The 9987-nt window shown below is 43.3% G+C and overlaps 1 protein-coding gene across 1 annotated transcript; it reads left to right on the forward strand.

The window, feature by feature from the left end:
• Positions 1–136: 136 nt before the first annotated feature.
• BRAT1 (BRCA1 associated ATM activator 1) lies at positions 137–9385 on the forward strand. The gene is made up of 13 exons (XM_030484552.1): positions 137–320; positions 590–744; positions 1507–1654; positions 2561–2933; positions 3025–3141; positions 4274–4365; positions 4660–4778; positions 5169–5355; positions 5889–5962; positions 6541–6643; positions 6926–7024; positions 8056–8234; positions 8432–9385. The coding sequence occupies exons 1-13, from the start codon at positions 158–160 to the stop codon at positions 9161–9163; spliced, it is 2541 nt and encodes an 846-aa protein (XP_030340412.1). The 5' UTR covers positions 137–157; the 3' UTR covers positions 9164–9385.
• The last annotated feature ends 602 nt before the right edge of the window (positions 9386–9987 follow it).

Raw genomic sequence — 9987 nt, forward strand, 5'->3', positions numbered from 1 at the left:
CATGGAGGCCGACAGGGCCGAAGACCACGTGTGGAGGGCCCTGAGCGCGCCTAGGCCCCGCCCCGCAACGGTCTCCTTGGCAACATCCCCTTGGCCACGCCCCCCGCCCTTTGCGACAGTCGCTTTGCGGCCGGTGCCTCACGGTGGCGGGGTGACCATGTTCGCCCCGGAGCCCCGGTCCCGCTGCCCCGCCATGACCCGCGAGTGCTCGGTGCTGCTGCCGCGCGTCTGCGCTGCCCTGGCCGACCCGCGGCAGCCCGGCTACGACGACACCTGCCTGGAGAAGCTGCTCGACTGGTTCCGGAGCCTGACGGCGCTCGGTGAGTGCCCGCCGCTTGCGCTTGTCGAAGCGGGAGGGAGGCATGCAGGCCGGGACCCTGAGACAAGCCCCTCTCAGAGGTCCTGATCCATTGGTGACAGCGGGAAGCGCTGTTTGGTACCTGGGCTTGAGCTTAGGGTGAGCCCAGAGTCGTCTCTTAGCTGTTGTGAGGGGTTACACTCGGCTTAGGCGATGACAGAATGAGATGACAGAAGTCCTAGTACTAACCCTCTGTCTTCTGGCCTCTCTTCGGGCAATGCCCGGTCCTAGATCCTAGCATGGAGCTGGTGCAGGACAATCCCTGTCTGATGGAGTTCATCGCCTCGGTGCTGGCACTGCCAGAGCCCAGCCCGAGCATCCTCTCCTTCACCCTGCGGTTAGCTGGGATACTTGCTGCTTCCGAAAGCCGCTTCCAACACTTGCAGGTGAGTTGGCTACACAGGTACCTGCTGCCACATGTCTGTTTCCTCCTCCTATGTGGAGGACACCTAAAAATGCATGTAGTCTGCTTATAAAACTTGCGGCATGCGTCAAGCAACATACCATACAGTGATATGATAATGAAGATCTACCATCATACTGTTCCTTTTCAGTTCTAATTAAAGCTGCTGGCTTCTTACTTCTGTCTTGCCCCAGTAACACTATGGATGTGAATATGTAGTGCTTCTCATTTTCACTTCAAAACAGTATATGATAACACTGTCTCACAGCAGTCATTGCAAAATATATCCCTAGACAGATCTTGTACATATAAACTGCACTAACAGATGTAGTTTTCCCTCCATACTCAGTTGACGGGAAACCTCTATTCCCTGCGAAAACGAGGGAGTTATTTAAAGCCCTGCTTTCTACATTTATAGTACAAAACCTGAAAGGTTTTCTTCAGGGAAGAGATGCATGCAACTGCATAAACCAGTCTAATGGAACTGATATATGTGTAAGTTGTCACTAGCACCTTAAAAACAAGCGATCTTTGTTTTGAACACCTCGTTGCTTAGATTGTGAAAGAGATATATGTTGAGTTTAAGCATGGGATTCTGAAAAAATTCTATTTTAGGGATACTTCTAGCAAGAAAAGGTTTCACAAAAGTATTGATACTCTTGCCTAGGATGACAGAGCAGCCTCTCCACTCCCCTTGAGCCCCTTTGCTTACTGTTTTCTCTGTGTTCTCCTCTGGCCTCCTCAGCAGGAGAAGCTGTTGGTCAGGCTCTTTGGCAGGGATGGGCCCCTGAGCAGTGCCGTGTGGGAAGATGCCTCTGTGCGAAGTGGCTGGGTGAACGGTGTGCACAGCATGATGCAGCACCAGCCTGCCCTCCACTTCCTCTGCGATGGTGGTGAGTACTTCTAGGACTGCTAACTCCCCAAATCCTCTGTGTTGCTTCCATTTCAGTCTGTTGCTCAGATGTCAAATGAGAAAGACAGGAGTTTTCATTCATTTAAGGTAAAAATAGGCCATTTGTAAAAAACATGGAAATCACTAAAAGATGGTGGGGGTTTTGTTGAATTAGTTATGCATTTATTTTTTATTATTCCCCTCCCCCCCGAAAATGCTGAAGATGGTGCCCTTTTTAGAGAGGAAAGAGGCAAATCCTATGAAACACACGATAAAAATAGCTTATTAAAAGCCCTCTATTCTTATTTGTAACTCTTACCGAAAGGTACGTTTCAGTATGATTTTAGTGCAGAAAAACTATCCAGGGGCTCCTTTACATCCTAATGCTTGCAGACATTCATAGTCCCATTGTTACACAGGTAAATTTTGCTGTTAACTTCAGAGCCCATATACAGAGGAGCCTAAAAGACTGGATTGGTATTAACCTGCAGCACGTGCTCTGTCCATGTGATGGAAAAGTAGTGCTGTTGCTTCCATTGATGTTTTTCCTGCTAGTTGTGCCCAGAGGTAGTAGAGGTTCGTTCCATAAATACAGAGTTGAGCGTGCTGTCAACTTTCCCAATATTACGAATGTTATATCAAAGCCCTATTCTGTTCCTAAGTTATTAAAACACCAGAGGATATGAAAAAATTTTACTTTCTTTTGTTTTTGTTTGTCATGAAGGACTGGCTGACTTAGAAATGCCATAGAGACTACAAAATAAAGTATAAAATCCCCCACCAACACTATTAAAAGCAGTGTGGTACTGGAATTAGAATAATGCATAATTGGAGTGCAACAGTGCTCCGCCTCACAATAGGAAGGCTGTTGGTTTTTCCTCCAGTGACTTGTTTTGTTTTCACACAGGAGGCATAGATGTGATCTTCACTCTGCAAGGGGATCCCAGCCTGTTTGTGGCTTCAGCTGCCAGTCAGCTTCTGGTGCACATGCTCACCCTCTCTGTAGAGTCTGAAACAACTAAACCTCTCACTACAAAGGACTGTGGCTGGCCAGCATGTGCCCAAATGATTATAAAGCATATAGAAGATTCCCTTCAGTCCAGCTCTGCCTCTCACATTGAGCAGTCATTAAAACTGTTAACCAGTTTGTTTGGCAGTTGTCATGCTCCGTGGACTGAAGTACTTTGGTTAGGGATAGCAAAGCAAATAGAATCGTTTTTGATGGAAGAGACTGTTCAAGTACAACACGTGCTGGCGAATCTTTTGCTTAAAATGGCAAGGTAAAGATCTTCTGGGATCTTGGATCCAGTGATGAGATATATCTGTTTGCCACCATCTAGTAGAACATTGCTTACACTTCTTTCTTCTCAGGTCCCCCGTGTTTGACACTGAAGGCAGTTTTTGGGCATTGGTGACTTCTGCTTTAGAACACTTAACCCCAGTACAAGCAGGTCCTTTGGCAGTGAGAATTCTGAGGCTCTACAAATGGTAGGACTTAACTCTGGAAAATGTTTCTGTACTAGTATCTTTGGTGTCCTTCCAAGAACAGTATTTTTCCTCACTGCATTTTCCACTACATTCCTTAATATGTAAAAGTGTTTGGCAAGAACTATGCCAGTAGCTAACAAACTTCAGACACTGACAGCAAGAATAATACAGTTTCAAAGAGAGAGAAATGAAAGGAGCCAGTATCATGTTTATGTGTATACACTTGCATCTTACCTACAGTCAGCCAATTTCTTCCTGAAATAGGAAAATTCTTTTACTTCAAACTGCGAAGGTTGACCAAGATGGACACAATTTGACTGCCTGTCAAATGTGTTAGTCTCTGTTCCATTTTCTCTTCACAAAAACACTGACTCATGTGAGAGCTTCCACTGCTGTCCAGCAGAAGTGTGCATCTGGAGACTCTGTTGACAGTTGCAGAATAACTTAGAAGAAACCTGTAGAAGTGATCTAATTCAACCTCTTGCTCAGTGTAGGGCTAACTTCAAAGACAGATCAGGTTGCTCAGGGCCTTTACCATTCAAATTTCAAATATCCCTGAGGCTGAGGATTTCACAGCATCTCTGGACAACCTGTCCCAGTGCTTAAATCACTTTCATTTCACTATGAGAAGTATTTTCTCTATATCCCAGTTGGAATCTACCCTCTTGCAATTGAAGATTCTTGTCTTGTTGTGTGCCTCTGAGAAGCCTGCCTCTATTTTCACTGTAATCCCCCTTTAGGGTGTAAATAAGCATCAGGAAATCATCAGATGAATACAGCACATATGGATACTGATTTACAGACTAAGTAACACCAGTGTTTTAAGATATAAGGACATCATCTTGTTGACAAGAAATGCTTCTCTGTAAATCCCCTTCTTACACAGAATCCCACTCTGTTTGCGTAGCTTGATAAGGCTGCTTCTGAATTCTAGAGCTGTTTCTCTGCTTTCAGTTAGCCAGGGAAGCTTGAAAGAAATGCTTGAATTGTAATAATACTTTCATTGCTTTGTCATTGCTGGCTTGTTTAAAAGCCTGTGTGAAAAACATTATTCTGCTCAGCATTTGGGAACAGATGTTTGGGAAAGAATTGAAGTGTTCTTGTTTTGGTAACTGCTGTTTCCTCCTTCAAGCCCACAAGATGTGAGGATTCAGGCATTGACTGTTCTACTTCAGCCAATGGACTGTATTTTGAAAGCAGCTTCTCAGCCTCTGGAATACGCAGGTACAGTTGTGATAAAACACTGGCAAGCAACTAGCTAGTGTGCCACTAGCACAAGCACACTAGTGGCACACTAGCCACCTACTTTTCTAAGTGCAGTGCGGGCAAAACTGGAGGAGGAAGAGTAGAAGTAGTCAAGCATAGCAGCAGTGATTGTGGTAAAGTGCAGCATCCTACTGACAGTTGAATTTGGAAGGATATTCATACTACATCACCTGAGTGTCTTCATTAACTTTAAAAGTCACAGTCTTTTGTATTCACTTACAACCCAAGCTCTTCCCTTCTTTCATCCTCTAGGTTTGTTGGATGAGTCTGTTAGTGATCCCATCACTGTTGAAAGTCTTCTGTCCTCCAAGTCGTCTTGTGCTAGTCTCCTGTGTCAGACCCTCGCTCATCTGAAGGAGCTGCTGTCTCTGGTAACATTCAGAGAAAGAAAAAAGCCTGGGTATCAAATTGGTCCTTGAAAGACAGCATTAACATTGGTTGCAGAGTTTTTCAGTAGAGGGACTGCACTTAGTTTAAAATCCATCTTCACAAGCTTTGTTACCATACTTTACTGCAAGTATTGATCCAGTGGAAAAAACAAAACATAAATTGAACTGCTTTCCCAAGCAGTGAGAAGAATCTTCTTCCATCTGTGTCATAGCTCTTGGGAGAGAGCAAGATAATTTGAGTTATTAGCATTGTGGTACCTTAAGAACATACTAAAATAGCAATTTTTGCTGCCTCCTGAACAAAACTTCTGCTCTGTATGCACGCTTGAGACTTTTGCTGGAAACTTCTTTTCTTTTCTCCCATCCTATTAGATTGATTTGCCCATGGATTTACCCTGTACACCTTTGCTACGCTCTCTCATGACAATACTACAATTCTGTAATGGTTTCCTGAGCGCAGCGTCTCCTCTGGGAAGCACAATAAGCCGAATCTTGATCAATAGTTTTAGAGTACAGAGGTCAGCTCTCGATGTCCTAGCAGCACTCTCGGAGCAAAAAGGTGAGTTGATCCTTGCACTTGAAATGTTTTTATCTACTTTGTTTTAGAAAAATTTTGGAAATACTTGACTATTCTATAGTCACAGAATTTTTCATTCCCCTTCACTGATCTTTCTGAATAAAGATCATAGAATAGTTAGGGTTGGAAAGGACCGTAAGGTCATCTAGTTCCAACCCCTCACCATGGGCAGGGACACCACACACTAAACCGTGTCACCCAAGACTCCATCCAGCCTGGCCTTGAAGAATGCCAGGGATGACAACTTCCACGTCCGAAACTTGTTTTTTTCCATTTCTTCCTACTGTGTTGGCTGAACTTTTTGTTCATGAGCTAGGGCACGTAATGCTGTAATTACAAAGGTTTTAGTGGTTGTGAAAAATTGAATGTTTCTCCTCTACTCTGAGGACTGCACTTGCTTTCTTCTCCAAAACAGTTTTATAATCTTGTGTCTTTCTGTATTTCAGCAGCTGAATTGCAGTTAAACTGCTCCTTCTCTCAGTATTGGTCCTTTAGTTTTGTTGTCTATGTTTCAGGCTGTGACACACTCATAGGAAGTCTATTTGATGTTCTTCTGGCATACCTGGAGAGCCCGAACACCAGCCCTACTGTGAGTATAGAACTATGGAGAGATCCCAGTCTATTAGCTTGCCCCAGTGGGATGTAGTTCTAAGAAGTTGTCTGACAGTAGTTGTTTTTTAGCACAGTTTGTATTAGAATAAGTAGGAGACTTGGTTTTGGTTCTGCGTGCCTCACAGGAAATAGCTAAAATTCTAATGAGCGAGTAACTGACCAATACATTGAGTGTTCTTGAACAGATGGGAGCCATCACATCCAAAAGTAGGGCCAACGTACTCAACTTGACATGTCCCTTAAGTATTGAATTCTTTGCATTAAGGAGTTTTGCTTTTTTGCTTTGTTTTGTTCAAACGACTGATGGCAACTGCAGATCAAACACTGGAGGTACTAGAACTTCAGAACATTGAGCTGAGAACAGGCACTTTCTAGGGGTTACTTAGAAATGCTATAGAAGCACCATTTATTTGTGCCTTACTTCTTAGTAAAGAAGCAGATGTACTTGTTTACGCTGAGAATTTCACTGTAAGATTGAGGCTAAAACAGATTTTATCTAGCATAAAAGCAATGATGCCTCCTGTAATGAAGTAAATCTGCTTTATATTGCTTCAGGTTCTAAAGAAAACATTTCAAGCTACATCCAAGTGGTTGGTGCGCTTACAGGAAGTGTCCTGCTCTAACAGTCAGTGGCAACAAGCTGAGAAGATTTTGGAAGGTAAGCAAGCTATTCAAGTTGGGATAAACAGCAGCTAGTGGCATATGTGACATCTGCTCTTGCTTACCTTTCCTGCCTAAAGCACGAAGATTCATTTGTTTGCGATTATGGTGAATTTAGGTTTAGCTGCCCACATAGTGCTTTGAAGAACTTTGGGAGAAGCAGAGAGCAGCAACAAAAGGGACTGCATCAGATTAAATGGTAGAGAGGTTGTACAGCAATTGCTTCGGTAAAGCTTGTCGTCTTTCATGTCCATTCAAGCTTGTTATTTGGCTTTCACAGATGTGTTTCTGGTGCTGCAGAAGCGTTTGTGCAGTCCTTGCTGGGAAGTAAGAGACTCTTCTCTGGAGTTCCTCACTGTCCTGATTAAATGCTTGACAGGTAGGCATAGAGATTTAATGGATCAGATTGGAGGAGTATTTATTTTAGTGTTATGAAAGTCAGGCTGGTGAAGCATCCTCTGACCTGTATCTGGAGGACTAAGAAAAGAAAGAAGCGTCAAGAGTTTTATTCTTTGATCCTGATCAATATCTGACAAAAAGATTAATAAACTCATCCTACTTTTCTGTTGAATTCAAATTGCTGTGCCCTTCTTAACAGCAGGTTTGGTCAATTAAACTGAGGGGTGTTGAGACAGTCGTATGTGTTGAGATGTATATGTCAAGGCAGGCTTAGTGGCTGATAATATTTTCCCATTTTTCCTGTTTGCTCTGCAGTAGAGTCTGCACAGTTTCACTCAGCAAGCTGGGGGCTGGGCTTTAGGAGGCTAAAAGCCTCGATCTGCTTTGCATGCTTTAGATTAATTATAATGCTTCTACTTCACTGGTAGCTCAGGCTTTGCAGCAGGTAGCACTAAGGCAATGTTAATTCTCTTACAGTAGCTCTGTGATGTTGGGAAAGAGCTCTGTGATGTTGTCAACTACTGTTGTCCCTAGGGCGCAAGGGAAGTATCCAGCACACTCAGCTGCTTTAGCAGTTTACCCTGTAGCCCCTCTCAGTGCTGCAGTTACATTATTTTTCTTTGCCATATGCCTTGAGAACAAGAAAGGAAGATTATTTTTTCCACTTTTAAGGAAAGATGCACGTTTGATGAGGCTGAAACCATGTCCCCGCTTGTATGCAGAAAGTATTTTCTTGCCAGTAGAACAACTGTAAATTGATTTTTCCAAGTTCCAGTGTCTAGCAGGGCTTGACTCAAAGTCACCAAGCTGCTGGAAAATGGGGAGTCTGACACAGAGCATCTGTGCTCTTGTGAGCAGCTGCCTGGTCTCTGCAGTGGCTCAGCTCACTGGCAGCTGTCCCTGCAGTCAGTGGGCATCCTTGTATGACGCAAAGAACTGTTTGCATTGGAAACAGTTTCATACTCTGAGAGAATAAAGCTTTGCTTCTTTGATTTGCTGTCTTGTTTACAGACCAGGATGAGTTCAGGCAGTCTCTCCTGTCTTCGGAGGTGCCAAGGCTTACAGAAAATCTTCTGGAGGATCCAGAAAGCTATGTGCGAGCAAGTGCTGTGACTGCTGTGGGACACTTGGCCTTCATTACTTACTTTGCTCCAGAGTCACCTGTCGTAGGGAATCACTATAATAAAGAGGTATGATGACTTTGTCTAGCCCACTGCAGAATTGAACAGAACTACACGAGTTTACTGCTGTACTACTTTATCTTCACAGGTTTTCTGCAGTCTCATGCAGGAAGATTTCATAATGAAAAGACCAGGTCTTGCGCTGTTCTTGTTTCTTTTCATGTTCCTTCCTTCATTGTGCTTTCTCTTTGTCTTTCTACTTTTAGAATACTATAGCAAAGCTTCAAGAAATCCTGTCAACAGACCCAGAGGGCTTTCCTAGGAGGGCTGTGATCAGCATCTTCATCGAGTGGGTGAGACAAGGCTGCACAGGTCAGCTGGAAGATACAGAGCAGTTTGTCTCTAGAGTGATCCAAACAGTGGAGCGTGACTTAGACTGGGAAGTCAGACTTGGTGGTTTGGAACTGGTTGACATTTTCTGTCATCATGCATTTTGCCATTTTGGCCTTCCTAAATGCCCATATGCTCCTGTCTCATCTGTAGTCACTAGTTCCATTCATCAGAATAAGGTGCTGCAGATACTTTGCCGAGCAAACCTGTTCAGCTTTTTGTTTCGGTCTTTGTGTGACTGTGACCAACCAGTAGGTCAGAGAGCCTGTGATTTATTGCTTAACCTAAGGATTAATTTCTATCCAACTTTTACCCCGAGGGATTCACAAGAGACTGAAGATTCATCTGTAGGACATAGCATTGCCTGGTTACAAAGGACACTAAGGCAGGGTTCTCTGGCCAAGAACTTCCCCACAGATGGTGGTAATGGAGTGGATTTTCAAGATCCAGAGAGCATGATGATAGCTTTGGGTACAATAGACTTAGAAGAGCTACGTGATGAGCTAAATAAAAGTAGTGACCATGTGGAGAAAAGCCCTCAGTCCCTCTTACAGGACATCCTTGCTACTGTGGGGACCATAGAGGAAAATGAAGTTGACTGTTACTGAAGACATCTTTTGCCCTGAGGGAGCAGTGCTTAAGCAGTTTTCTTCTGGAGGAGAACTTTTTGCTACTATGAAGTCTTTCTTCAGAGAGGATGGAAAGAAGTGTTACACTGAACGGAGAAAAGGATTGTTTCGTTAGCTGTTAAAGGGGCCAGAAAATCCTTGGTTTAATACTGATGTTAAAAAGGTGTAGTTTCCAATAAACTGATTTGTTTTTCAAGTAAACACGTGAAGAAATGCTCTTTTCTTTTAAGTCCTACCTCTTTTAAGAAAGCACTGGGCCGGGCCTACATAAGGAAACATTTAAAAAACAAAACAGTGACTGAAAACAAGTTGTTGCAGACTCCTTTTAGAGCCAGAGTAGCTAAAACTGATGAAAACTGGTTTTAAGGGACAGATGTTTTGACCTTGTCTATATCTCCATTGATAAAGCAGAGTTCTTGGGCTCCCTGCTGCATTTTGAGGTCTAGAGCAGAAGATGGCAGTTAAGGAGTCAAAAGCTGATCATCCTTAACATTACAAGCTTTTTTCCATAGATAACATAGTTGTTTGAGCTCAGCAGTGATACTAAAAAGCTGACCTTGCATTTAATTAAAGCTAAAAACAAGTTCATTTTGCTGACATTTTAAAGTGGTCCTATTCTCTATTCCTAAAGAAATAGAATAGCTTCTAACTAGTAAGAGAAACTGTCACCTGCAGGTTCTTTATGATAAAATAGGTGTGTGCCTTAGCTTTGTTGAACAATTAGAAAGCAGTGTTGCCATTCACACTATAGCTGCTGTTTTCCAACTGCCAATTAAAACCAAGGGAATGCTGTAGTTTGCAAC

Source organism: Strigops habroptila, chromosome 4 (genome assembly GCF_004027225.2).
Source record: "Strigops habroptila isolate Jane chromosome 4, bStrHab1.2.pri, whole genome shotgun sequence".
Classification (NCBI taxonomy): domain Eukaryota; kingdom Metazoa; phylum Chordata; class Aves; order Psittaciformes; family Psittacidae; genus Strigops; species Strigops habroptila.

Bases quoted from the DNA above. Each gene is read 5' to 3' on its own strand.
- BRAT1 (XM_030484552.1), top strand. From the start codon at position 158: ATGTTCGCCCCGGAGCCCCGGTCCCGCTGCCCCGCCATGACCCGCGAG. The intron at 745-1,506 runs GTGAGTTGGCTA...TGGCCTCCTCAG, and splicing joins GCCGCTTCCAACACTTGCAG to CAGGAGAAGCTGTTGGTCAG. The intron at 6,644-6,925 runs GTAAGCAAGCTA...TGGCTTTCACAG, and splicing joins AGCTGAGAAGATTTTGGAAG to ATGTGTTTCTGGTGCTGCAG.